Here is a 27,710-nt window from a genome sequence, read left to right on the forward strand (position 1 = left end):
GGTTCCTCCGCGACGGGGGTGAGAGGATGGCGACCTCGTCGATGCCGGAGTCGGAGAGCGACGCAGCAGCCAGAGGCTCAGGTGAGCAACAGCCGGAGACGGGCCGCCCCACTGCACAATGCGGTGCACTAGGGTCCTACCGCGGGGCTGCCGGGTGCCGAGCTCCCGGGCCGGCGGGGCTGTCCGAACAGGGCCCCGGGGTCCCAGGCCCTTTAGCCGCTTTCGCATTTGCCTGAGCGGAAACCCGGCGCCGCCACAAGATGGCGTCGGGCCTGGAGCTCAGGCAGCGCCGGGGACAGCCCCGAGTCACCAAGCCCCGAGACCGTCGCTGTCAGCCCCCTCCGCAGGGGAACCCGGGGAGGGGGAGCGAACCACTGACCCCGGGGGCCTGCGGGCCGTACCACTGGGTCCTCTTCCGAGGGGACGCGGGGTCCGAAGGGCTGAGCCGCTGTGCCCGCCCTGGGTCGGAGGGTGATCCACGCCTCTGGGAGGAGCAAAGGGCGGCGATCGCACGCCGCGACCACCTTTCCTGGAGGAGCTCCAGCCGGAGAGGCGAGGCGTCCCCGTCCTCTTCTGGAAGCTTCGCTCTCCAGGACTCGAGGAAACCCCTCCCCGTCTGGTCGGGTGCTCAGTCTTTGCATCTGCGGAATGGGCACGCCGATGCATCTGGGTGGGTACAGCTTGGCCGGACCCGAAAGGTGGACCACTTGTTGCAGCCATGGGCGTCTCTTCTGGCAGAGTGAAAGCCGCATACCATGCACGTTGCTGGCAGGCGGTCCCCCGCGCCAATGGAGGAGAACGAGGTGGAGAGCAGTAGCGACGCGGCCCCTGGGCCGGGCCAGCCGGAGGAGCCCTCTGAGAGCGGCCTGGGTGTGGGCACCTCGGAAGCGGTGTCCGCGGACAGCAGCGACGCGGCGACCGCCCCAGAGTTAACGGAGGCCGACGACTCTGGCGTGGGGCAGAGCTCAGACAGTGGCAGCCGCTCTGTGGTATGGACCAGGCTGGATGGTGTGGGCAAGGGGACCATCCAGCAAAGCTTACTTGTAGAAAAATACTTGTTGATTCTGAGACAGAGGCCATGCCATGCCAAACTGCTCATAGTAGGTTTTGTTCTTTTGACAAACCCCATAGTAGTTAAGGGACATACCTATAAAACCACTTGTTTCCAGGTCCTGCAGAAATGGAAACTGAGGCAGAGCATGCTGAAAGAGCCAGGGTTCCTTATCTTCTGACCTACTTAGAGCCCTAATGCTCTGTCAGCCCTTCCTGGTTCAAATGTTGATCCATCTCACAGTAACTGTAGCCTTCCGATCTGTCTAATGGGATGGGAATGTCTGATTTTATGAGTGTGAGGCTGTAAGGGAAAAAACCCACAGTGACCCATCTCTTCCTGACCCGGTACTCCTCTGCCAAGTGAGAATTAGAAGTGCGTTTATCTCTTTATGCGTCATTTTGCAAGGCAGTGGATGTATCCCAACACCACTTGACGGAGAATACTAGGCAGTGGCCCTTGATGTGCAGTTTAGGGTTTCATTAAGTCAGCAGAAATGGGCCTGCTCTGAGTGTAACATGCTAAATCACGGGGTTACAGCTGGGGACAGGACAGGTGTGGTCCTGGTCCATATTGGACAGCTCCTCTGGGAGTGCAGACCCAACCTGTCATCATATCAGCGTGATGGAGGTTACATAGTCGCTGCAGAGTGCACATGGAGAAAGGTCCTAAGTAGGGTCCCGCTTGGCTTCCTAGAGGAGGTAGCCGCTCAGCGGTTGGGAGAAGGCTGGGTGCAAACTAGCAATGGGGTGATGATGGAGGAGTTTGAGGCAGAGGGAGCAACTAATGCAAAAACCCTGTGAAAATTGTCCCTCCTGGCTGTGGTGTGGGGTCTAAAGAGGTCCTTCCTTGAGCCCTCATAGAGTCTGACTACATCCATGGACTTTAGGGCTCTCAGTGCCTGGAGAGCTCTCTTAGTCCTCAGTGGGGTCTAAGTGTAGGTGACTTTATTTGCTTTGTTCTTGGGGATCTGCAGGCTGCTGTATCCTGCCCCATCCCTGGCTCCTAAACTGACCACCACTTCCTACTCCTAGGAGGAGGTATCCGAGAGCATTTCAGCAGACCCCTTGCCTCATGGCTACCTCCCTGATTCATCTTCTGTGTCCCACGGAACAGTGGCAGAGGTGCCAGGTGGCCCCCCAGCCCTGGTGCATTCCAGTGTTCTCCCAGACCCCAGCATGCTGGTGTCAGACTGCGCAGCTTCCTCTTCAGACCTCGGTGCTGCCATTGACAAGATCATTGAGTCTACTATTGGTCCGGACCTCATCCAGAGTGAGTGGGGAGGGTGTGGCCCTGCAGAATCCCAAAGCCAGATGTGTGAATGCAAGATAGTTGCCTTACTGTGGAATGTGTCAGGAAAACTGATAGTTGTTTCCAAACAAGATGCCACAATGGGTTCTTAGTATGACGCTTGGATGTCACAGTACTCGGTGGTAGAGATAGTTGTGACAGGAGCCAGTAAGATGGCTGGTGAAAAAGTACTTGCCAGGCAAACGTGGTGACCGCTCCTGAACCCATGTAACAGTGGAAAGAAAGAACCAATTCTAGAAAGTTGTTATACTTCTACACACATGTCCATATACACACAATGTACGTGCAATAGTAATGAATTTTTAAAAATAGAAGCAGTTGTATCTGGCTTTGTGCTGGGGGCACAGGAGGGCACAGATCTTCCAGTGACCCCCAGATGAGATGGCTATCATTAACCTGGCCCACATGAGAATTGAAAGGCAAAGAAGACAAAAAGTGACTTACCCAAAAGTTGTACTTACAGAAAGTGGAGGGTGGCCCAGGACAGTGAGCCCAGATGGGTGCTCTGTGAGTTCAAGCTACTGTGCTAAGTCTTTCGTGACGTGCACAATGCCCAGCACCTCACAGAGCTCTGGCATAGGCTGAGAAGCACTGTGAAAAAGATAGTGCAGGATCTGTGTCTTGAAGTGTAGAGAGGGCAGAGGAAGACATTCTAGTCCATTTGTCAAAGACTGGGCAGCTGGAGTAGTAGCTCTGGCATCCTGGTGCCTGAGCCAGCATACCCACCAGACCTCCCACCAGCCTGCAGCGGAAGTACACACGGCTCAAGGAGGTGCTGCGACTGGTATCTAGCTGCCAGGTAAAACCCAAGGGTATGGGCCTACAGCTGGGGTTCCTCTGACTGTCACCCTCATCTTCTTTTGCCAGGCTGCATTACTGTGACCAGTGCTGAAGAAGGAGGAGCAGAAACCACCCAATATCTGATCCTGCAGGGCCCAGATGATGGTATGAACTCTGTTGCCACTCCCAGGGAGCCCGGTAATAGATGAGAGCAGAAGAAGAGGTCTCCATGTGACCCCAGAGGGTTAGCCATTGCCCTGGCCTCGTGGGGGATTTGAGCCTGCCTGGGAAGAGCAGCGGAAACTCTCAGACAGTCCTGCCTTCTGTTTTCTCTCCTGTCCTCAGGTGCTCCCATTACATCACCAATGTCTACTTCCACCCTGACCAATAGTCTGGCAGCCATTGAAACCCTGGCGGATGGCCCCACATCTACATCTACATGCCTTGAGCCTCCTGAGGAGCCCCAGGGAGAACCTAGCTCTCTAGCACAGCCACCCCCAGCCTCTGGTGCTGACGAGCTGGACCTGCAGAGCCTAGAGGCCATGATGGAGGTGGTGGTTGTGCAGCAGTTCAAGTGCAAGATGTGCCAGTACCGGAGCAGCACCAAGGCAACCCTCCTTCGCCACATGCGGGAGCGGCACTTCCGCCCAGGTGTGTCAGCAGCAGCCAGTTAGGCCTGGAGGGGTGGGGGGACTACACATAGCCAGACATAGCAGCTTGCTTTGCTTTTGCAGCAGCAGCAGCAGCAACAGCGGTAACAACAGCAACTGGTAAAAGGGGGCGTCTACGGAAGTGGGGCACATCTACCAAGACCACAGAGGAGGAAGGGCCAGAGGAGGAGGAGGATGACATTGTGGATGCTGGGGCCATTGACGATCTAGAGGGTAAGCCACTCTGCAGGATAACCCTCTATCCCCACACTTGTCTACATATCCTGAGCTCCTGGCTGCCTACCTGGAAGGAGACACCATTGTCCTCCAGTACAGAAAACTGTGGTGGCTGCATACTGAAAATCAGACCAACAGAAGAATTAGAATGCAAGCAGAAAATAGATGTGTTTTCCATAGCATTGTTAGCCACAATTTATTTACTTACATATCTAAAATAGTTCATTGTATGGTCATAAAATCTTAGTAAAATAGGACTGGAGAGATGGCTCTGAGATTAAGAGCATTGCCTGCTCTTCCAAAGGTCCTGAGTTCAATTCCCAGCAACCACATGGTGGCTCACAACCATCTGTAATGCGGTCTGGTGCCCTCTTCTGGCCTGCAGGCATACACACAGACAGAATATTGTATACATAATAAATAAATAAATATTTAAAAAATCTTAGTAAAACCAGGCACAGTGGTATATGAAGTACAGGCAGGAATATCAGTTCATGGTCACTCTTACTACATAGTTAGAGGCCAACCTGGGCTACATGAGACTCCCCCCCCGCCATTCAAACCAGTAAAATAATTTCTCTCTCTCTCTCTCTCTCTCTCTCTCTCTCTCTCTCTCTCTCTCTCTCTCTCTCACATACACACACACACACCATTTGTGTGGATGCTTGTGCAGGCCAGAGGTTGATGTCAGGTGACTTCCTCAATTGCTCGCTGCCTTACTTTTTGAGACAGGGTCTCTCACTGAACCTAGAACTTGCTGTTTGTGCTAGACTGGCTAGCCAGGAAGTCCTGGGGACCCCCTCTTTGTGTCTGGTGTTGGAACTATTGGCATCCACTGTCTGCATAACTTTTGACATGGGTTTTTGGAGGTTGAACTCAGATCTTCATGCATGGCAGCAAGTGTTTCATTGATTTAGCCACTTTCCCAGCCCCTTGTTTTTCCCCAAAGTTTTTGGTTGTTTTAATTATGTGTATGTCTGTTTGTGGGTATGTGCATCTTGAGTGCAGTACTTCTGGCTGCCAGAAGAGGGTATTGTATCCCTTGGAACTGGAGTTACAGGCAGTTGTGAGCTGTTCCACATGGGTGCTAGGAACTGAACTTAGGTCCTCTGCAAAAGTAGTAAATAAGCCATCTCTCCAGTTCCTCCCCCTCCTAAGTTTTTGAGATAGAGTTTTCCTGTGTAGCCCTTGGTGGCTTCAGACTTGTTCCTCCTGAACATTGAGATTATAGGTATGTATCACCATAACTGGCTCACTTTTTTTTCTCCTGTACTTAGAGATCTTGTATGCATTTTATAACTAAGTGTTTCTGAGTTGGACCAGGCTCGTTTTACAGTTGAATGGCCATATGTGGCTATTGTCCACAAGGTGGAACAGTTCAGTCTGGGAGCTTGTAGACTCAGTGCTAATTGCCTGTTTTCCAGCAGTCGCTTGAGTTACTTGAGAACCAGGTACCTCTTTGTGCTCAGAATTAAGATGAGTTATTGGCAGGTGCCAGGAGAGGTGCAGGAAAAGGAGGGTGCAGACAGCTTCTTGGAGGGGACCTCACTGGCAGAGAAGTGATGGGGAAGTGGGATTTGTCAGAGTGTAGGTCTAGACACTGTCCTTTACTGTCTCTGCAGAGGACAGTGACTACAATCCAGCTGAGGATGAGCCCCGGGGCCGGCAGCTGCGGCTCCAGCGTCCCACCCCTAGTACCCCAAGACCTCGAAGGAGGCCTGGCCGACCCCGAAAGCTGCCCTGCCTAGAGACTGCGGACCTCTATGATGGTAAGGCTTAGTCATGGGATGGCTGTGGGGGGGTCACACATGGCTCTGCTGCCTGATGCTTCTGGGGTACTTGTGAGACTGAGTGCGTGCAGAGCAGCAGTCTCAGTCCACTGCTGCAGGCTTCATGGAAAGGAGCCCTGCCCCAGCTGGAGCCCTGCCCTGCCCACCCTCGGTGATTGTTTAGGCTTTAGGCAGCCGCCTTCCAGTGATAAGTTGTCACAGCAAGAAAAGGGGGTGAGTCTTTATAAGTGAACCAGTTGTCTTTTAATGGCACTGGAGAAGAGAGAATGAGGTCTGGTGACTGCTGTGTCCCTCGAGGGAATGACTTGTGGTGTGAGTAAAAGCTTTGTCACCTATCAGCTCTGACCTAGAGTGTGTCACTTTGCCCCTTGGATCTCTTATTTATGAGTGGAAGAGGACAGCATCTGTTTGTGTGGTGGCTACTATGCCTGTACAGTTTGGACGTAGATTCTGGAATCCCTCAGAGGAACTGTAGTATGCAGAAAAGTAAATATAACCCACCCAGGCAGTGGTTCACAGCAAGAGTGAGTGGCACTGGTCCCAGGGCCTGGGGAAATGGCTGAGTGGTAAGAGAATTTGCTGTGGAAACATGATGAGAGGTCAAGCTCCAGCACCCACAGCAGGAATGCTTGAGTGACTGTGTGCCTGTGTCCCCAGTGCTGGGGGTGCAGAAACAAGCACACCACATGGAGCTTCTACATGTCAGAGAGCGCTTATGGGAAATGGTTCTTTTCTGCCCGGTGGGCCCTGGTAATTGAGCTCAGGTGTCAGGCTGGGTGCAGAAGTCTTTGGTTATTTACTAGGCCTTCATACCAAGTGGCCAAATTTGTTGATAGTGCCAGGGATGCAGCCCATGACATTGTACATGCCAGGCAAGTACTCTACCACTGATTCACACATCTCCAGCCTTGAAGTAGTTTTTCTGTTTGTTTGTTTGTTTCTTATTTTTATATGCTCGGGTGTTTTGCCTGTATGTATGTCTGTTTGCCATGTGCTTGCAGTATCTGGAGGCATCAGATCCCCTGGGACTGGGGTTAGGCAGTTGTGAGCTGCCATGTGAGTGGGGAATTGAACCCGGGTCCTCTTAGCCACCGAGCCACCTCTCCAGCCCTTGAAATAGTATTTGTAAACAGTTTGAAGAGGTTTGCCGTTCAGATTAGACTGCAGAGAGTTTGTAAGCTATCCATGGAGCTCCTCTTGCCATGAACCATCTCTTGGGTCACCAGCTTCACAAGGATATTCCAGAGTCAAAGCCACTGTTGTTTTCTCCCAAATCCACAGTATCCCTGTGGGAGATGGGACAGATGAGACTCAGAGAGGGAGGGCCTTTGTCTGCGGATTCACAGCCAACCCATGAGGGTGCTGAGTCCAGAACCTGACTGTCTGGGCTGTTGCTGAGATACTGTCCCATTTCTGCCCTGCTCTGCTGAGTAGGTTAGAAGCAGGGTGACATCTGCACTGTCCTCCTCTGACCCTGTGTCTATTCTGTGATCACTTGTGAAAGTTAACTGGCCTCAGCCTGGAGTGTGTAACTGACTAATCTTTGTGTCGTGACAGGTGTAGGAGAGCCTCTAGTGAGTTCCCAGAGCACACAGAACCCTCCAGAACTGCAGGATCTCGAGGCTCCCAGCTCCTCGGGCCCAGGATGCCTATGGGGCAAGGTGGGGAGAGGCCCAGTGGAATCTGGTGTGAGTCAGTCGGATGCCGAGAACGCAGCCCACTCTTGCAAGGATGAACCTGACGCCCAACCCCGCCGCCGAGGGCGACCCTCCAGGAGGTTCCTAGGGAAGAAATACCGAAAGTAGGTACAGTGTTGCAGAGGTGAGCTTGACAGGCTGGGGGTTCCCTGAGCCGACAGCCCAGCCAGTGGCCTCTCCATCCCTTCCTGGCAGGTACTACTACAAGTCGCCCAAGCCGCTGCTCAGGCCTTACCTGTGCCGCATATGTGGCTCACGCTTCCTGTCCCTTGAGGATCTGCGCTTCCACGTTAATTCCCATGAAGCTGGTGACCCACAGCTCTTCAAGTGCCTGCAGTGTAGCTACCGCTCCCGTCGCTGGTCCTCACTCAAGGTGTGTGGTCCAGGAGGTCACAGGGCAGGGCGGGTCACTCTGACCACTCACCTTGTGAAGGATACTGGGACATGGTGACCTGTGGAGGGCTACCACAGGCAATTGTTAGGGTGTCCAGTGAGTGACGCCTCACTTTGAAAGATGCAGTTAACATTAGAGATCATGTAGACATGCTTATCCTCCCTGCCCAACTGGCCGGGTGGGTAGTTCCGTCCAGCAGTCACTCCACAGCAGGGGTGTGTCTCGGGAAAACACTACTTTCGTCTCACTCCAGTGTGGGCCAACAGTAGCCCATGCCGTCTTTTGTCATTTTGTGTCAGTTGAGGCTGCAGGTGTTGGCAGTACCAATGTACTGCAGAATTGCAGCTTGACGACATCCATGCTGTGGCAGGGTGGAGTGTAGACTCATCCTTCATGGCCTGGCGGACAGTCTGTGCTGTCTCCATGTGCTGCTTCCCACGCAGAACACGCAAGCTGGAGTTGTTCTCTAGGCTCCTCAGGGAACTGTCCCACAGTGTGGAGCATAAGGCGTGGGTTATGGAGCCACAATGCCCAGCTCCAAGCTTTGCTGTGACAAGGTTTCTTCATTCTGAGTCTCCATTTCCTTTTTGGTCAGATGGTAAACTAGCCAGGCAGCAGGCTCTGCTGTCCACACTCACCCTGAGGCTGTGAGCAAGCGTGCAAGGGGAGGTAAGGAAGAGGGAGGGGCAGCGGAGCCTCCAGCCCTGTCTGTCTCTCCCAGGAGCACATGTTTAACCATGTGGGCAGCAAGCCCTACAAGTGTGACGAGTGCAGCTACACCAGTGTCTACCGGAAGGATGTCATCAGACATGCGGCCGTGCACAGCCGTGACCGGTCAGTGAGTTGTGTGGACACCGTGGAATCTAGGCAGGAGAACATGTGGTCAGAAGTACCGTGGGTCCTCTGTAGCACCCCTGCTCTGGTTAGAAACATTCAGAAAGCAAGGTGAATCCTACCTGATCGGTGGTCCTAGAATCCTCAGGGATAGAGCTTAGAGGTCTCTAGTTCAGGATCTTCCTTCATGTGGGAGCTTTAGTTTCTCATCTGGAAAGTGGAGACAGTTGTCGAGGGGCCTACAGGGTTCATGGGTGATTAGGAGATCTTGTGCTGGTCAGGTGCAGGCCCTCCTCAGTGCTAAGAGCGATTAGTACTGGGAAAATCAGATGTTTTCCAGCCTCGTGGCTGCTCAGTGAGTTGCAGCCAGGCCTATGGCTCCGGCAAAGAATTGTCTTCTTTGGCATATGACCTATGAGCAGAGGGTGGATAGAGACCCATGAGTACTGAAACCAGGGTGGGTGACAGCTTTTCAAGATGCTTACAGGTTTCTTGAAAGATAAGGGATTACGTAGCCTGCTGGGATTCTGGTCACCAGGTTGAAGCCTGTTCTCCAGGGCTTTTTCCTATGGGGCTTGTTGGAGCCTGTAGTGCAGAAATGTGTCCTGTGACTGGAGGGGGCAGACCATGACCCTGCTTACCTAGCACAGAGCGTGTCTCCTGTGGAGCCTTTGTATTCTCCCCAGGGGATACCCGCTGGCTCACCATGGGTTCAGAGGAGAGGGCATGGGGAACAAGGAGGGGTGGTCTGAACTGAGATTGGACAGCCGTGGGGAGACTTTGGTGACACTTGGTTTCTCCTTTCCCAGAAAGAAGAGGCCAGATCCGGTGAGTGTGGGGTCTTGGCCTGGGAAGGGCCCTGGACTGCTGATAGGGGTAGTGAATCAAGTGGTGAGAACTCCCTGCTTTGTCCCCTTCTCTCCCTCTGACCTCTCATTATACCTTCCCAGACCCCAAAGCTGAGCTCTTTCCCTTGCCCAGTGTGTGGCCGTGTGTATCCCATGCAAAAAAGACTAACACAGCACATGAAGACTCACAGCACTGAGAAGCCACACATGTGTGATAAGGTGGGTGGTCAGGCAAGCTGTGGCTGGAGGCAGGGCCTTCTCTGGGCCGTCCCCATCTCATTCCACCTTCCCACCCGCAGTGTGGGAAGTCCTTTAAGAAGCGCTACACCTTCAAAATGCACCTGCTCACACACATCCAGGCTGTTGCTAACCGCAGGTATGTCCCCACTGGAGGTCCCTGGGTCGGGAAGGAACCCCTCCTGTTTCTGAGTTTCCTGTTAACTGTCTCTAGGTTCAAATGTGAGTTCTGCGAGTTTTTCTGTGATGACAAGAAGGCACTATTGAACCACCAGTTGTCCCATGTTAGCGACAAGCCCTTCAAATGCAGCTTTTGTCCCTACCGAACCTTCCGTGAGGATTTCCTGCTATCCCATGTGGCTGTGAAGCACACAGGTCAGGCCAACCCTCCAGTCCCAACACCCCAACCAGAGTTCAGCTCTCTTTGTCCCTCTCAACAGCCCAAGCTACAGATAGACTTACCCTTATGCCATAAAGGAACTCCTGTGGTATCCTCTTGCTCCTGAGCCCAGCGCCAGCAGCTTGCTTTCTCTGCCTTAGTTAGGAAAGAGGGAAATGGGAGGTATCTACTACGTCATTGTTAGGAAGGTGACCTTGAGAATGGCTGCTAGCAGAAAGGCTAATGTGGAGGTGTCCCTGGTCCTTTCTGCTTTAGTCCACTAGCCTGGACAGCAGTGTTTGTCCAAGCATGGTAATGACTTATAGAGTGAGTTTAGGGTTCCCTGCAGAGCTGCAAGGGTGCAAGTGTCCCCCGTACCCACAGGGGCCAAGCCCTTCGCCTGTGAGTACTGCCACTTCAGCACTCGGCACAAGAAGAACCTGCGCCTGCATGTGCGATGCCGACACGCGAACAGCTTTGAGGAGTGGGGACGGCGCCACCCTGAGGAGCCCCCCTCCCGCCGCCGCCCCTTCTTCTCCCTACAGCAGATAGAAGAGCTGAAGCAGCAGCATACTGCGGCTCCTGGCCTGCCCCCCAGCTTGCCAGGGCCTGAGGTAGGTCCTGCTGGGAGGCAGTTCACACAGTGGGAACAATCAGGGTCTCCTTTGCACGTCATGATCCAACAGGATGATCCCTGCCTCAGTCGCTGTGGCAGACATCAGTTAAGTTACGGGTACAGTTGTAAGCATAGAGGAGGGTGGCTTTCCAGTGCTGGTCTGGACAGCACATACACCAGAGTAACTTGTTTTCTTAGATGCAAAGTTCAACAGCTCTGAGATGCTGTGGCCCCAGCCCTGGTGGTCAGGGACCAAGCTTTCTGAATATTTTTGAACAGCATCCTAGGATCTGTCTTTGGTCTTTATGGTTGTTCTCATGGTCCAGCATAGCTTCAGGAACACCTTCCCAGCCACATTCCAGGCCAGAAGCAAAGGGAATGGCTGGGAAATGGTAAAAAATGATGCTTGCTGTCATCTACCCAAGTCATCCTCATGAGCCTTATTAGAAGTTGCTGCTTAGTTAGAGCCATGATATGCTGAGAAGTATCATCTTGTAGACGGGCGCACTGCCTTCCCTCATGAAACTCAAGAGTATTGTTGACAAGAGGGGAGATGAAGGGACTTGAGATGGTTCAGCGAGTTAGTGCTTGTTGCCAAGCCTTATGACCTGATTTGGATTCCCAGGTCCCATGTGGTAGAAGTAGAAAAATAACTCCCCAAAGTAGTCCTTTGATGCCCATATGTGAACTGTGGCGCTTGTGCCTATACACATACACATAGACAAAAAATAAATGTAATTTTATTAAAGAGGAGGATGGATGGATTAGATTTGGGTAAGCAGCTAGTATTCTGTCATGGGAGCTCCCAGTGGCCCTAGGAAGATAACCACGCTACAATAATAGTACATGGGCTCTGGAGTTGGCAGCCTTGGGTTCAAGTCCCAGCCCTTCACATTTCTGAGCCTCACCATTCCACTGAGCACTGAGCTGGTAAATACCTTTAAAAATAATAGGTGAGATAAACAAGGGACTGGGAGGACATGATGACATTAGATGTGCTCGGGAAATGCACTTAGATCTGGCCACCCCTCTCAGGTTTGACCCATTCACTTCCCCAGGCCCCCCAAGAGCCAGCACCTTTCCAGTCACCTGAGACTCCCCCACTACTCTGTCCTGATGCTCTAGGTGGTGCCACAATCATCTACCAACAAGGTGAGCCTTGAAGAAGGCAGGGAGTAGGGTAAGAAGATGACAAGGGTGGCATTGGGTGCCGGGTGTCCAGCCTGTTCTTAGACCCAGGCCCCATACCCCCAGGAGCTGAAGAGTCCACTGCGATGGCCACTCAGACGGCCTTGGACCTGCTGCTGAACATGAGCGCCCAACGGGAGCTGGGGGCGACAGCCCTGCAGGTGAGCACTCAGGATTTCCCCTGCCCAACTACTGAACATGCCAGCTCTGCTGAATGTGGCGGGTAAAGGAGACCGGTGAGTCCAGACTCCTGTTGGGGGCAGATCAGTCTAACCCTGATGGGCAAAACTTGAAGGACCTGGCTCCGTGGAGCCAAGGACAGTCTTTCCCAGTATGCTGTCTAGTTACCAGTGAACACTTGTCCTAATCACTGTTCTGTTGCTGTGAAGAGACACTATGACCAAGGCAACTCCTATAAAAGAAAGCATTTCATTGAGGGCTTGCTTAAAATTTCAGAGGCTTAGTCCATTGTCTCCATGACAGGGGACACGACACTGAGTGGTAGCTGAGAGCTACATCTTGATCTGCAGACTGAGAGAGACTGGGCCGGGCATGGGCTTTTGAAACCTTAAAGTCCACCCCTGGTGACACTCTTCCTCCAACATATCATACCTCCTCCATAAGGCCACACCTCCTAATCTTTTCAGAGTTCCATTCCCATTCAGTCCCTGCCCCATTTTTGCGCTGAGGGTTATGTGTTGCTGCATGTGTTCTCGTGGTCTTCTTTGGCTTCATTCTCACCTTGTCTATGTCCCTGTGATGGCTCCTCTGGGGTCTTAAAGCAGCTTCCTGTGTAAACGCCACTTGGAGCCAGAATGCGCCCATGGCTTTGTCTAGTGCAGAGCTCTTTCCTGCCTCTCAGTGGCCTTGACACCGTCTCACATCCACACGTCTCCCCCAGCTCATCATCATGCCTCCATCTCTAAAGCAACCCATCTCCAAAACACAGGGAAGCTCAGCAGCACCTCTTGGTCCTAGCTTCTTTGAAAGGTGAAGTGTGAACCAGATAGAGCATGTACCTGTAATCCCAACACTTGAGCAGAGGAAGCAGGATCATAAGGAGTTGAAGGCTAGTCTCAGCTACGTAATGAGTTTGAGCCCAGTCTGAGATACATGAGACCCTATCTCAGCAACAGACTGGAGAGTTGGCTCAGTGGTTAAGAGCATTGGGTAGACCCAGGTTCAATCCATAGTATCTACATGGCCATTCACAATTGTCTAACTCCAGCTACAGGGGATCCAGTGTTCTCTTCTGGCCTCTGTAGTCACTTAGATGTGTAGTGCACAGACATAGGCAAAACAAATGTACACGGGGCTGGAGAGTTGGCTCAGTGGTTAAGAGCACTGCCTGCTCTTCCAAAGGTCCTGAGTTCAATTCCCAGCAACCACATGGTGGCTCACAACCATCTGTAATGCGGTCTGGTGCCCTCTTCTGGCCTGCAGATATACAGATAGAATATTGTATACATAATAAATAAATATTTTTAAAAAAACTGTACACATACACTTAAATTCAGAAAGTGAAAGTCTAGAGCATGCCTCCCTGCCCTTGGAGAGACAGGTGGTGGGTTCAGGAGAGGTCGTCAGGATTCTACTTAGGTGCAAACCACACCTAGATATTCCTTTTAGAACAGGCTCATTGTTCTGCTACTCAGTGATCTGTTCCGGTGCGATACACAGCATGACCACTGTGTACACATGCCATTCCAACCATGTCTTTTGTTTAATTTGTTTTTTTTTCGAGGCAGGGTGACAGGGTTTCTCTGTGTAGCTTTGGAGCCTGTCCTGGAACTCTCTCTGTAGACCAGGCTGTCCTTGAACTCACAGATATCTGCCTGTCTTTGCCTCCCAAGTGCTGGGATTAAAGGTATGCATGCCAGCATATCTATCTATCTATCTTGAAAAACCAAAAAAAATTTTTAAAAATTTTAAAAAAGGTATACTCTGCTAGAGGTAGTTTATAATCCCACTTTAAAATTCTGTTAAATTACATAGAGGCAGCCAGGCAGTGGTGGTGGTGCATTCCTTTAATCCCAGCACTTGGGAGGCAGAGGCAGGTGGATCTCTGAGTTCGAAGCCAGCCTACAAAACCAAAAAAAAAAAAAAAAAAAAAAAACCCCTCATAGATCTGGAATTAAATGCATACACTACCATGCCTGGGCTGTTTGTTTTGAGATGGTTTCTCTTTGTAGCCCTGGCTATCCTGGGCTGCATATGCCAGGTTGGCCTCAAACTCAAAGGTCTCCCTGCCTCTACCTCCTGAGTGCTGGAATTAAAGGCATGTGCCACCATGCCCAGCTGAATGTGTTTTAGGATGTTCTTGGGATGTGTAAATGAATGGTGACAGCAGAGGCACTGGTAGGATATGAGCTTTAAGGCACCAAGAAGGACCTTGGACAGCAGCTCTGTTCCATTGGTGTCATTGCAGGTGGCTGTGGTGAAGTCAGAGGGCATGGAGGCAGAGTTGACGTCCACGTCTACTGGTAGGCAGCCTTCCCCTGAAGACACCACTCAACAGGTGGTGACACTTCGTGTAGCAGAGCCAGGGAGCAGTGTGGCAGCTGAGAGCCAGCTAGGCCCTCCTGATCTACAGCAGATTGCCTTGCCATCTGGGCCATTTGGTGGGGCCAGCTACAGTGTCATCACAGCACCACCTCTGGAAGAGAGGACGTCAGCTCCTGGCACTCCTTACAGGTAACTTGGCTCCTTTCAGTCTTTAAGAGGGGCTCCCCACTCCGACCCAGTTAGCAGGAGGCGGAGTCCTGGTGTGTATAGGGCAGCAGGAGATTGTGTTCTGTGCAGGTTTAGAAGCTGCCATTCTTCGGTCATTAGCTGTTCTGGGAACTTGGCACTAATGGTCTTGCCTAGCTAGCTCCCACAAGATCCAGGTTTCCCTGCTTTTACAGATGAGGAAACAGGCTTAGAGGTTAGGTCAGCTGCTTAGGTGGTGAGGCTTGGAACACTGGTTCCCAAGCCTATATACCTTTTTACTGCCCCACATGTGAGTGCTTATGTGAGTTTGAAGCCAGAAGGCATTAGATCCCCCGTGGCTGTGGGTGCTGGGAACCAGTCCTGGGTCCTCTGCAAGAGCAGCCAGTGTTCTTAAGTGCTGCACCATCTCTCCAGCTCTCCATCCCCATGAGCTCCTCTGTCCTGAGTGTTTGAACAAATGTGGGGTCATTTGTTGACCTGATTCCCTCTAGTGCAAATTTGTGACAAGCTTTTCTCTGCTCACTGAACTTTTAGGCCATCTTAGGAGCTCTGGTCCTGTGCTATAATGAGGGTCAGGAGCTCTAAGCCAGCATCTGGGCAGGCTGCCTCAGCTTCTGCCCTGCCTGCTTGACTACCAGATCCATTCTGTTTCCTCCTGTTGCCTGGCCTCTCTTCCTGTCCCTTTTGGCCAGCCCTGAGCTGGACACCTGGCTGGAGTGCTGTCTTCTTCCTACCAAGGGACCTGGGAGCCACCCCTTGAGTAGAGTGAAACCCTGAGCTCTTGGTTATCATTTACGGAAGAGACAGCAGAGGCCTGGGTGGAAATGGTTGAGCGAAGCCCTACATTCACTCAGCTCCTTCAGCTTAACTGTTGCTTGGAGAAGGGATTCTTATAGCCTTCCACCCTTTTCTGGAAATCCTACCTCATACCTCCACTCTCTGTGCCCTTAGCGAAGAACCTCCTGGGCAGACAGCCCAGGCTGTGGTTATGAGTGAGAATCTCAAGGAGGCTGGCACCCACTACATCATGGCAGCTGATGGAACCCAATTGCACCACATCGAGGTGAGTGTAGGGAGTGGCCACCCCACCCAGTGTCCTGCCTCTGCCCCTCCTTAGCACCTCATGCTGTGGGTTTTTCTACAGTTGACTGCAGATGGCTCCATCTCCTTCCCAAGTCCAGATACTCTGGCCTCTGGAGCAAAGTGGCCCCTGTTGCAATGTGGAGGGCCACCCAGAGATGGTCCTGAGGTTCTGTCTCCAATGAAGACTCACCGTGCGGGAGGCCCCCAGGGCTCTTCCACCCCATCCCCTGCAGCTATCAGCACCCTAGGCCTGGTAGTACCCACCTCCCCATCATCCGCAGCAGCTTTGTCAGCAAAGAAGTTCTCTTGCAAGGTGTGCTCAGAGGCCTTTGCTGGCCGAGCAGAGATGGAGAGTCACAAGCGGGCCCATGCTGGGCCTGCTGCCTTCAAGTGCCCTGACTGCCCCTTCAGTGCTCGCCAGTGGCCTGAGGTCCGGGTAGGTGCGCCCCCATCATGCCTCTGCCTTCATTCCTGCAGTCACTCATTTGTATAAGAACTCTTTAGAGAGCATCTCCTCAAGCGTAGTCCTCTCTGCCCCTCTAGGGTCAGAGGTGACTCAGCAAGATCTCAGCTCTGAGAGCTGTCTGGTCCGCGACACCAACCAAATAAAAAGTGACTAATGCCAGACTGTGTTCCCAGTGCGAAGGATACAGAGTGTAGAGCAGGGGTGGCAAGGCATTGGATAGGGTGCAGTGGAGCCAGGCAGTGGAGCACAGGCACAGAGAGGGTGCATGACTGGGGACTGAAGATGCTAGAGGATGGTGGGAGAGCAGATGTTCAAGGCCAACGTGGGATGGCATGAAAACTGCAGAATAGTTTCTGATAAATTTCTTGAACTCTTTCCACTTGCCGGAGGGTTTCCAGTTTCCAGATCCAACCCCATGCTGCATCCTCTGAGCTCTGTAAGGGGCCAGGGCCTATAGCCTCACCCTCCAATGGGAAAGCTAACACCCAGTTAGGCAGGACTGAGTCCTAGCGTGCAGGAAGTCCCTCTTTAGTAAATGCAATACAGAGTCAAAAACTGAGACAGAATTACCCAAGTGTGTAATGGCACAGCCTCTGGCTTCTTGCTTTATGTCTGTGGTAGACTAGTCTCAGTAAGGTCCATCCTTTTGGTCCAGCTCCTCACTGACATGTGCATTTAGTTTTTGTGGAGACTTGTTACCTCCCATTCTGACCCATTGGTACCTGGTCTACCTTGTGTAGGCTCACATGGCACAGCATTCAAGCCTAAGGCCTCACCAGTGCAATCAATGTAGCTTCGCCTCCAAGAACAAGAAGGATCTGAGGCGGCACATGCTGACACACACCAACGAGAAACCTTTCTCATGCCACCTCTGTGGGCAGCGGTGAGGCTGGGATGGCCAGGAGTAGGGAAGGGGGGGACTTCCATGCACACAAGGTAGAGCCACTTTATACCTGTTCTTCCCTCCTCAGTTTCAACCGGAATGGGCACCTCAAATTTCACATCCAGAGGCTACATAGCAGTGAAGGGAGAAAGACTGGGGGTTCTACAGCCCGAGCCCCAGCCCAGACCATCATCCTCAACAGTGAAGAGGAAACACTGACCACACTGCACAGTGAGCTACCCTGGGCCACAGGGTGGGCCTCTGGTCCAAAGGCTAGAACCACAGCACAAGGGAACCCCAGGGATGAGGCATTCAAGTTTTCCCTGAACCCCCTAATGAGCCCCTCCTCTCTGCCCAGCTGCCATCCAGTCCAGTCATGGTGTCCTAGGTCCAGAGCGGTTACAGCAGGCACTGAGCCAGGAACACATCTTTGTGGCCCAGGAACAGACAGTGACCAATCAGGTAAGCAAAGTCTGGAGCCCCTGCAGAGAGGATGGGACAGACAGAACTGAGAGGTGGCTCAGAGTTAGGGTTAGAAGCCTTGCACCATCATAAGGAGCAGAGTTTAGATCCCAGCTCCCACCATGTTACAAGTCTGGCCAGCTCTTGCACTCCTAGAAGTCCAGCTCCAAGGAGGGTAGAGACAAGAGGACCTCTGGGGTTTGTGTGGCTTCCAGTGAAGAACTTCAGGTTCATGAAGAGACCCTGCCTCCACAGAACAGGCAGGAAAAAAAAAAGTGGTGAAGAACAATGCTTGACACCCTGTCTGACTGTCTGGCCTCCGGGCAGGTGGAGACATACGCACCAAAAAACACAACACAGAACACATGAATAAATAAAAGAACTGGGGCTAAGTTGGGCTTGGTCTTAACAGGAGGAAGCGGCCTACATCCAGGAAATCACCACGGCAGATGGCCAGACAGTGCAGCACCTGGTCACCTCTGACAACCAGGTAAACTCCTGTCTCCTTGCCCACCTAGGCCCCCCCCCTTAGAACACAAGTTTCCAGACTACCTGGGCCAGTATCCACAGTTGTGTCTTCTACTCTGCCCACTTACCTCAGCTCCTATTGAGTGGAGCCCTAGAATCTGCCTTGTCCTCTTTCTTAGGTTCAGTATATCATCTCTCAGGACGGCGTCCAGCATCTACTGCCTCAGGAGTATGTTGTGGTCCCTGATGGCCATCATATCCAGGTAGGCCAGGTCTGGGGCAAGGTGAGGTTTGGAGGAAGGCCACCCAGCCTCTTTCTAGGATCACTGGCCAGCTTCCTATCTCCAGGTCCAGGAGGGCCAGATCACACACATCCAGTATGAGCAAGGTACCCCATTCCTGCAGGAATCCCAGGTATGTTATCTGGAGGAACAGGCAGAGCTGGGGTAGTGAGGCACCTGTGTGGGACTATATTCTAACTGACTTCTTTCTCCAGATCCAGTATGTACCTGTGTCCCCAGGCCAGCAGCTTGTCACCCAGGCTCAGCTTGAGGCTGCAGCACATTCTGCTGTTACAGGTATAGATGGGGCTGAACACTGACAGCCAGGAAGCTGAGGCCAGACCCAGCTCCTGGAGCCTCAGGCTTACTGTGTTTTTCCCTCCTCTGGCAGCAGTGGCTGATGCTGCCATGGCCCAAGTCCAGGGCCTATTTGGCACTGAGGAAGCAGTGCCTGAACACATCCAACAGCTGCAACACCAGGGCATCGAGTACGACGTCATTACCATCACGGATGATTGAGCCTCAAAAGCCCAACGCTGATCTTGGATATTGGGGCCAGCTCTCCTGGAGACTGGGGACTTTCCTGTCCTACTTAGGGCCTCCAGATACTGGATAATCAGTATCCCTTGATTCCAAAGGGCTCTTGGGGTGGGGGTGGAGGGGCAGCCATGGGCCCCAGCCAGGATATGCTGGGTGCTTCAGCCTGCTGGCAGGCTTTGGGAGAGAAATTTATTTTTGTTTGGATGGACCCACTGGCTCCTCAGTCTCAATAAAAGGACCAGAGTCCAGCCCTTGTAGCTCTCTTTGTATACATGCTAATAACCTGAACCAGGTAAGGGCAGGAAAGCAGGCAGATGTCTCAACAAGTGGAGGCTACCTGACTCCACAGTCAGCTGACCCACCTGTTCCAGTGGTCCAGTACAGGCCCAACCAACCTGACCCCAGGAAATGACTGAGCTAAAGAGAACCGTGCTTTCTCCATGGGCTCCCTGTCTCCAGGACCTGAAAGGGCAGGTACTATACCTATGAGGCTATATACTTCCTCTTGGGCCTTGACTGTAAAGCAGTTAGCCTGTGAGTCTGGTTTAGGCAGGGCCCAGAGCTATCCAGGCAGGCTCAGCTGTAGGACTCTGGACTCCTCCAACCTGCTGAGCTCAGAAGCCTCTAGGGACTCAGACCTGCAAGGACCCAGGGATGAGTATGAAAATCTAGGGATCTTAATAAAGGGACACCTAGATGTGGTAGGGAGTGGTCACAGAGGCAACTGCCCCAAGACCCTCACACACTCTTGGGGAGTTTCTGTATTTCCTTTTACAAATGAAACAAGGCAGCAACAGGGTCAGTGTGGGGCTGGGAAGGCATGGGCTTATTTACAAGGGACTTGGTGAATCTGAGGGAGTGAGCAGGGAGGGGGAGCCCTGGCAGAGCCATAATATTCCTATGTCCCTGGCAGCCCAAGTCCTGCTGCCACCCCAAGGGGAGTGTCCTGGGGCCTGCTCAGCCCTGAGGACTGAGTTCCAGCAGTCTATAACAGCACCCCTGGGGCTCCTCCTCCCCGCAGGATATGTTAAGTGGGGTGAGACTCTCGACTAGGGCCCTGCTCCCGACCCGAGTCCCGGTCCTTGGCCTCTGAGGAGGATGATGAGGAAGAGCTGGAGCCATGGCTGCGACCCGACTGCTTGTAGGCAGTGGTGAGCTCCTGCAGCCGCTCTGGCGTCGGTCCCCACTTGGCAAAGCCAGGGTCGTTCTGCAGGAAGAGCACGGCCGTGTTGTGGACGGCCTTGTAGTGCATTTCCTCCCTGTGGGCAAAGGCAGCTGTTCAGGAGAGGGTACAGACTGACCTGCTCATTCAGCCTGCCAGCCTGACCTGGCTTCCTTCCCCTGCTGCCTGGGCACCTACTTCTTGCAGATGTGCTGGGAGCCACTGCGGTACTCGTGCTCAAAGGCAGGCAAGACCAGCTGGTGGCGTCTGAAGCGGCTCTGCTCCATTCGGGTGAGCGCTGGTGTGGGGGGCTCCCGCCACTCCGGGATGAACACAATGAAGGACAAGGGCTCTGGTGAGCTCTCCAGCAGTTTCTGTGGGAGGGAGAGGATGGGGTGGAGATGAGGTTCTGCCCTGGAGGGCAGTTTGCAATTTTGCCTGCCTCGTCAGTTGGCAGCACACCCACCTCAAAGTGAGAGACCATAGCATCCATGAGCTCCTCGCAGAACGGAGGGTTGGCCTCAAAGGAACCACTCAGCGGGGCGAAGTCCAGGCAGGGCCTACAGAAAGGTGAGCATTGTAGTCCACCGGCACCGTCCCTCACACATACTGCCCCACCTCTAGACAGCCACAATGAAGAGATGACCACAGTCAGGCCAGAGGCCAACATTCACCCTAATTGTGCTAGGGCAAAGAAGTGACCACGTCCCTCGAATAGGTTACCTGAGGACAGAGGCTAGGTACGTGTGCCTGTATCCACTAAGATGAGGAACTGGAGTTCAGGGCCACCCCAGCAGAAGTCACACCCAGGGCTGCCCAGCTCATGAACACAAGGCTCTCACTTTCCGCTGAGCACTTTCTTCCTACCGTTTACTTGGACATCCTGTGCTCCTCACCCTGATACTTTTGAGGTCTGTCTTAACCTTCTCATCCCTCAGTGCCAGGGTCCCTAATCTAAACCTAAGCCAGTTCACAGTGTCTGTTTAATGTCTGCCCATGAAGCCAGGAAAGTGGAAGCTCCAGAGCTGTTGCATTGTGTCAGAGGTCACACCGTAGATAGTGTGCACACACGGGAAATAATGAAGACAGGCTATCTTCAAGATTGCCTGATTCCAAAGCCCTAAGCGTTAAAAAGCAATTGGCTCGGATGGGACCTGTGCCCTAGCAGACGTCTTTATGGAAGAAGGAGCCCAGCAATCCCTGGATCTCACCCGCGGGAGCCAAAGTAGCCATCTGTGTCCGGGAAGGCAGAACAGTACTGACGGAAGTAGCAGTTGAGGGGTGAGGCGAAGCACTCGAAACTGACGCCAAAGAGTCGGTGGAGGGCCTCGAAGACATGTACAGGCAGTGATCCCTGCAGGCCAGTCCCCTCATACAGGCCCACACCAAACATCATCTACAGAATTAGCCTTAGTCAGTGTGAGGCTCGTCTCCCTGCTCCCTTCCAAGGGAGCCCTCCCCGGCCTCAGATCTGTACCTGGTATCGACGGAGAAGACACCAGACTCGAGGCAGGAACCTCTCAAAGGCAGAGTCATCAACACAGCTATAGCGATACAGGAGCCACTATGTGACAGAAAGGAAGGGATTCAGCAGGGATCTCATGGCCTCATCACTGGCCAGCTGCTGAGGAGCGTGGTCAAGGAAGTAGGAAAGCCTCCCAGCTCTCACCAGTTTGCTGAAGTAGCTGCGGCTGACCTTGACCATCTCTCCCTTATACCGGATGCAGACCACACTATTCTCCATGTGCATTTCCACACTAGGCATGGGGGGTGCGGACACAGCCAGACGAATTGGGTAGCAGTACACCAGGCGGGGTTCCAACTCTGAGGCCTCCACCTCCTCTGTGGGCAGGAAGAACAGTGAGGAGCTATCCAGCTCTAGACAGCGCTCACACCCATTGTGTTAGTGCTTACATGGGTCAGGAAATTGAAAGTTTCCATCACAAAGGAAACAAGGCCATTAAAAAAGCCACCAGGCAACTGGCATTAACTGGTGACATGTATCAACACACTCAGCACTGAAGCAGATTTGCAATGCCTTAAGCCTGCCAGACAAATTGGAAGTATGAAAACAGTGGCCTTTGTCTGGATAGTTAAGTTTACTCATATAGGAATCTTTTGGGGCCTGTGCAGGGTTTTTTTGGTTTTGTTTTGTTTTCTTTCTTTGAACACTCACATTGTCATGGCAGGTATTATTACACTTGGGTCTGAGGAAAGCAAAGGTTTAGGGAATGGATTTGACTCAGGTCTGCTTAACTAACTGGCCCATCTTTTTTTTTTTTTTTTTTTTTTTTGGTTTTTCGAGACAGGGTTTCTCTGCAGCTTTTTTAGAGCCTGTCCTGGAACTAGCTCTTGTAGACCAGGTTGGCCTCGAACTCACAGAGATCCGCCTGCCTCTGCCTCCCGAGTGCTGGGATTAAAGGCGTGCGCCACCACCGCCCGGCTATAACTGGCCCATCTTTCATCAACTTCCAGCTCTTCCTTTCTCATTGATTAATTTCCCAGGGAAGTATTAACACCCCAGAGCTTAAAAGACAGCAAATTCTACCCAACATTACTCCAAGAAATAGGTTCTCCCAAATCAGCACAGCCTCACATGTTCTTCAAGCAGGGCCTAGGACAGACTAGATGGCATTACAGCCGGCTCCCCATCTAGGCCCTACCTGGGATGTTGTTTTCCTTGAGGATGGCAAGGTGCTTCTCTCGGATCCGTTTAACATACTCCAGGGAGATGTGGTAGATCTTGCTACAGATGCCTTCCACAGAGTCCTTAGCTGCAGCAGAGACATGGGGCCCACACTGCCTCCGCAGATGCTCCAGGCGGTCCTGGAGAAAAGCCCTGGTCAGGACACTGGTGGCAAAAAAGCCTCGTTGGGGCTGGCAGGTAGAACTCTTGTGGGGCTATTGGATCCCAGATGTCCCAGTTTTGAAAGTGGCTCTACTGTTTACTAGCCATGTTGCTTGAACTTCTCTGAATCTTGTTCCTATCAAGGGAATTGAAGCTAGCAAATAGGACATTGTGAAGAGTCGGTGCCATTCCCTGACCCGCCAAGCCTCTGTCATGTAAGCATCTAATGAATGGCTGCAGTTTTGTTGCAGTCACGTAGGCAGAACCCAAGACAACTGGTAGGGGAGAGGCAAGCCAGGCAGGGCCACCAGCATTCACCTTCCTTTGGGAGGGCTGCTACAGCACAGGAAACTGGGTTGGTGTGGACTTAAGGGTTGTGCTTTTAAATTCTTGTCAAGAGAATTATACCTGTGAAACTGCACCGTGAGTCACTCTGGCCAGGAAGTGACCTGTCTTTGTACACTTAATGTTGTGACTGTAAACAAGTCTGAAAAAAACCCAGTACAAATGCTGATGGAGTTAGAAAAGTGACAGGCAGGGGCCAGAGCACAGAAGGGCTGTGTATACACTAAGAGTAGGAATTGACTCCAATGGTAGCTGGCTGTTTTTTAATATTTATGTGTACACATATAAGTGTTTTACTGTCAGTTATTTCTGTATACCAAATGCATGCCTAATGCTCCACAAGAAGCCACAAGAGGGCATCAGATCCCTTATAATGAAAGTTATAGGTAGCTATAAGCCCCATGTAGGTGCTGGAATTGGACCTCAATCCATTGGAAAAGCAGCCAGTGCTCTTAACTGTTGAGCCATCTCTCCAACCCCCTAAAGGTGGCTTTTAATTGTAATATGGATAAGCACAAGAAAAGACAGACTGTTCTCACAGATCTACTGAGGTGACATGTTGAACACTCATCAGGTTGAAAAGGCAGCTGTTTGCCTCTGAGCTTGAGAGAAAGCTAGGGGCCTTGAGCATCTCTATAATGATTCTGGGTCTGATGAGCATCAAGGTCTGCCACACTGCACACAGCAGCCAGCCTGACAAGCAGAGCCTTTCAGCTGGCCTCACCCTGGGGCCCTCTCACCATGTAGTCCTCTTTGGAGGCTGAGTGGTCCTTCCGAAGCCAGCTGAAGGTATCTTCCACATTCCACTTGACTACTTTCCTGCTGTCAGGGGATGCACTCCTGCAGGTTGGTGGCAAGAGAAAGCTTATTTTGTGCAGGGTCTAGCTGTTAGGTGTCTGCTCCTCCTCTTCCTACTTTGCTACCATCTTAGGCACTAGCCTCTAGGCTTACCACACATCTGTCTTTGGCAGCATTGACAAGCCTGTGAGCATTAGACAGAGGTATTGCCCCCCTCCCCACCCCATTTTGATTGTGCTGGGTAGCAAAAGCCAAACCTGGACTCAATGAGCCGCCTGGCAGCCTCTGCATATTTAAAGAGCAGCCGTTTGGCTTCCTCCCGGAACTTGATTCGGGATAACCTGAGTTAGAAAATAGGCAAGAATTAGATCCCTCCTACATGTGACCTGGCACAAGGACCAACCAGCTGTGCTGTGGCATTATACCTGATGGGAATGTCATTCATAATTTCACGAAACATGGAAGGTGACACAACTGGTTCACAGTTGCTTGGCAACAGGGGGTCAGATCCTTTGTCTACAACTTTGCGCTCCAGCATCCAACGATTGAAAGATTCTCGGGGTGGCTCAATGCCTGTGGGACAAGAAAGCTGCTAAGAACCTGGAGTGGCCAGTGGGGTCCACTGAGACAGGAAAAGACACAGTCATAAGAGTTTGTCATGTGCTTACTTCCTAGACTCTATTCTGAGAATCAGAATACCAAAGACAGGGTCTGGTAATGCAGCCCAGACTAGCCTGGAATTTGAAATCCTGCCTAAGCCGCCTGAGAGCTGGGAGGTGTGGACACCACACATGCTTTCTCTAAGAATTTTGGTTCCCAACTTACAGCTATGCAAACTGCAGACAAGTTGAGAAACACACTTAGCATCAGAGCTGGGACCCCAATAAATCTGTTTTCCTATAGCACACAGAACCACTAGGCCCCCTTGCCACCCAAACCCAAGTGAAGCCAAGGGGAGGCTGCAGAGCCCTCACCCTCCCGCTGCTGGCACAGCTCCCGGTAGTGCTGGCGTAGCTTCAGGATGAGCTGAGAGCGGAGCAGCTCGACCTCAGGGTGTGGGGGCAGGACCTCTGAAGGGCCCCTGTGCTTGATGACAGCATTGGTCTGGATGTCCAGGTCCCAGTACACCCTAGGGCACAGACAGGAGTAGTGAAGATGGTCTGCCCACTACTACCACACCACAGTCCTGGGCAAGCTGCCCATCAGCAATGTACATATTCAAGCCAATCAATAGGTACTCACTCAGTGGGTCGGAGGAGAGCTGCTTGCTGTTTATCTTCAGTAGATGCACCCCAAATCTTTAGTGTTGGGGTTCCTGGTATGCTGGGGGAACTGGGCACCGACTGGCTTGTGGGTGTCATAGGTATTTCAATCTGAAGGAAAAGAAACCAGAAGGCATCCAGTCCAAAGTCTGCAGCCAGGCCCAGCAGCTGTACTTAGGACTCCCTCCTGACCCAGCCCTTGCCCTTGCAGGGAGCTTCTGGCCACACGCTCAAGGTAACCATTTACCAACCAGGTCCTGGGGAGTCCCAGACACTCACCTTGGGTTTCTTTACACCATTGCCACTTGGCTGCTCTTCCGAGAGCTGCCGCTTTCTGGGCTTGTTCTCCACTGGGGGAGTTTCCACCAAGCTTGAGTCTTGGGGTAGGGGGGTTGCATTCAGCCCCAAAGGGTCCGACTGGTAGAGGGAAAACAGCAGAATTGCAAACAGCCAGTGGCTTAGGAGCCCTAACAGTTCAAATTCTTGTTTTCCCACCCTTCTGGCTCCTTAAGGAAGCCAAAGGCCTGGGATGCAGATGAAGAACCTTGGACTCTGCTCCTGCCTGCTACCTGCAGCTGTGGCCAGGGGTGACTCCTTCCTAATGCCCTCACCTTCAAAAAGGCTATGTTAACCCCACCTCACCACTGACATTGTGACAAATCAGTGAATGACTTGCTATGATGTGTGGCATTATATAAGTGCCTTAAGAACAAAATAGAGGGCTGGAGAGATGGCTCAGAGGTTAAGAGCACTGCCTGCTCTTCCAGAGGTCCTGAGTTCAATTCCCAGCAACCACATGGTGGCTCACAACCATCTATAATGAGATCTGGTGCCCTCTTCTGGTCTGGTGGCATACATGCAGACAGAACACTGTATACATAATAAATAAATAAATCTTTAAAAAAAACAAAATAGAAATCGAGAACCAAGAAAAGTCAGGGAATGTTATTTTTCAGACAAGCAAGGCTCTGCATAGCCTTGGGCCAGTCACTTCCCTTTGAACCTCAGTGTCCTTTCCTACAAAATGAAGAGGCCCCTGCCTGACTATGTATAGAGGGCTCCAAGAGCTGAGGTTCCTACCAGACAGCCTGTGGTTATACTCCTAGAACATCCTTCCCTCCCACTTAGCTAGCCTCACCTTAAACCCTGATTCTCAGGCGTTCAGTCCCATGGATTTCAGTATATTCTTTACATAAGTCCGCAACTGGAATCCTACTCTGCCACAGAATAAACATACCACAAAGACGAGGAACTCGTCTGTTTTGCTGACGCCTACCTCTGCATGCTGCCCAGTGTTTAGCATGTTACACTAATAATCTGCCCCCATCTCTCCTGTTTGCAAGGTCTTTGGAGACAGGAACTGTCTTCCTCGACATTTTATCTGCAGTTATCAGCACAGGGCTAGACACCTAGTTGTCTGAGATACGTTTCTGGAAGGCCAGAGGTCTGCTCTGACCCTTGCCCCAAGTCGGCACTCACGAGCACATCGTGCTGGCCCAGCACAGGCATCTCCCACAGGGACTGGTTGGTGAATCGGTTGAAGTAGTAGGGGCGGCTCTCCCTCCGGCTCCAGCACTTCTCCCAGCCTGCATGTACCAGCTCCTCTGCAAACAAGAGTATGACCCAGACAGTCAGGGCTGCACACGGCACCCCGCTATCCTACCAGCCCATACCACTCCCTCCAGTACCTGGGAGGTCCTGTACCAGGCGAACTGGCTTTGGAGAACAGGGCTGACTCTGATTGGAGGTGCCTGGAGAGTGACTTAGGAGGGATGCTTCCTCCCGGGGGCTGCCGTGATTCTCATTGGCCATCTCAGCAGCCGCGCGGGACCTGTCACACAGAGGACCAAGAGTGTCAACTCCATCCTACTCACTAATTACAACCTAGGGCTCTGGTGACTTATCTACAGTTAGAGAAATCTAACAATCTTGTCCTGGACAGCCAGCCAGCTAGTGCCACAGCAGCAGTGAGACTGAAGTTTCTGTCCCTCAACTGTAAGATAGGGTGCCCACCTAGCCAAATCCTTCCCCTTAATAGTCTGGCTTGCCCTTGGGCTCCCATCCTCCAGGAAGGCTCTCTCCGCCCCGCCTCTCCCCTCCCCTGCACAGATTTGGTGGACACAGCTCTTCCACAGCGTCACAGAAAGTGCATCAGAGAGCTTAAATGGCTAGACCTACAGAGACTGTTTCCTCAGACTGGGTCCAGGGCATCACTCTCCAGAGCTGAGGATACTACCTGTACCTAAAAGGAGCTCTACTAATCCTGCGAACATTTACAGAGTACCAGAGTGGCCAACAAGAAGAGGGTCTGCCTTTGAGAAGTCGCCCTACAAGGACCAGTGCCTTCTCCTCTTGGGAAGACAGTAAAGTCAGTGGACCAGTGGGAAG

At 52.2% G+C, this 27,710-nt stretch overlaps 2 protein-coding genes across 6 annotated transcripts; one reads left to right on the forward strand and one right to left on the reverse strand.

Annotated features, from left to right (window-relative positions):
* On the forward strand, positions 1-20,976 carry Znf335 (zinc finger protein 335). Of its 5 annotated transcripts, XR_005285360.1 has the most exons (31): positions 1-81; positions 739-989; positions 2,086-2,323; positions 3,230-3,307; positions 3,488-3,793; positions 3,877-4,026; positions 5,652-5,798; positions 7,377-7,620; positions 7,712-7,889; positions 8,632-8,744; positions 9,554-9,572; positions 9,695-9,811; positions 9,892-9,968; positions 10,044-10,204; positions 10,593-10,822; positions 11,883-11,976; positions 12,079-12,173; positions 14,441-14,706; positions 15,676-15,787; positions 15,869-16,243; positions 17,014-17,156; positions 17,245-17,387; positions 17,515-17,618; positions 18,031-18,108; positions 18,266-18,349; positions 18,435-18,500; positions 18,583-18,664; positions 18,759-18,986; positions 19,205-19,381; positions 20,277-20,360; positions 20,520-20,976. XR_005285360.1 is itself a non-coding variant. In XM_038329403.1 (28 exons), the coding sequence occupies exons 2-28, from the start codon at positions 756-758 to the stop codon at positions 18,884-18,886; spliced, it is 4,062 nt and encodes a 1,353-aa protein (XP_038185331.1). In that variant the 5' UTR covers positions 1-81; positions 717-755; the 3' UTR covers positions 18,887-19,131. The 5 variants fall into 5 exon arrangements, 4 of the variants coding, with proteins under 4 accessions (XP_038185331.1, XP_038185330.1, XP_038185334.1 ...); XM_038329403.1 differs by lacking the exons at positions 19,205-19,381; positions 20,277-20,360; positions 20,520-20,976 and having other exon boundaries at positions 717-989; positions 18,759-19,131; XM_038329402.1 differs by lacking the exons at positions 19,205-19,381; positions 20,277-20,360; positions 20,520-20,976 and having other exon boundaries at positions 18,759-19,131.
* Pcif1 (phosphorylated CTD interacting factor 1) lies at positions 17,224-27,187 on the reverse strand. The gene is given in 16 exon segments (XM_038329407.1): positions 17,224-20,166; positions 20,268-20,443; positions 20,536-20,629; positions 21,281-21,465; positions 21,547-21,633; positions 21,739-21,911; positions 22,733-22,895; positions 24,003-24,102; positions 24,318-24,401; positions 24,486-24,633; positions 25,035-25,189; positions 25,303-25,433; positions 25,602-25,739; positions 26,802-26,926; positions 27,011-27,164; positions 27,167-27,187. Coding segments are annotated over 16 exon segments (2,166 nt in total). The 3' UTR covers positions 17,224-19,934.
* Positions 27,188-27,710: the final 523 nt, after the last annotated feature.

This window comes from Arvicola amphibius, chromosome 5 (genome assembly GCF_903992535.2).
Source record: "Arvicola amphibius chromosome 5, mArvAmp1.2, whole genome shotgun sequence".
Lineage (NCBI taxonomy): Eukaryota > Metazoa > Chordata > Mammalia > Rodentia > Cricetidae > Arvicola > Arvicola amphibius.

Coding starts and splice junctions, on each gene's coding strand:
- Znf335 (XM_038329403.1), top strand. CDS start 756: ATGCACGTTGCTGGCAGGCGGTCCCCCGCGCCAATGGAGGAGAACGAG. Junction 10,823..11,882: donor CCAGCTTGCCAGGGCCTGAG/GTAGGTCCTGCT, acceptor TCACTTCCCCAG/GCCCCCCAAGAGCCAGCACC. Junction 11,977..12,078: donor CACAATCATCTACCAACAAG/GTGAGCCTTGAA, acceptor CCATACCCCCAG/GAGCTGAAGAGTCCACTGCG.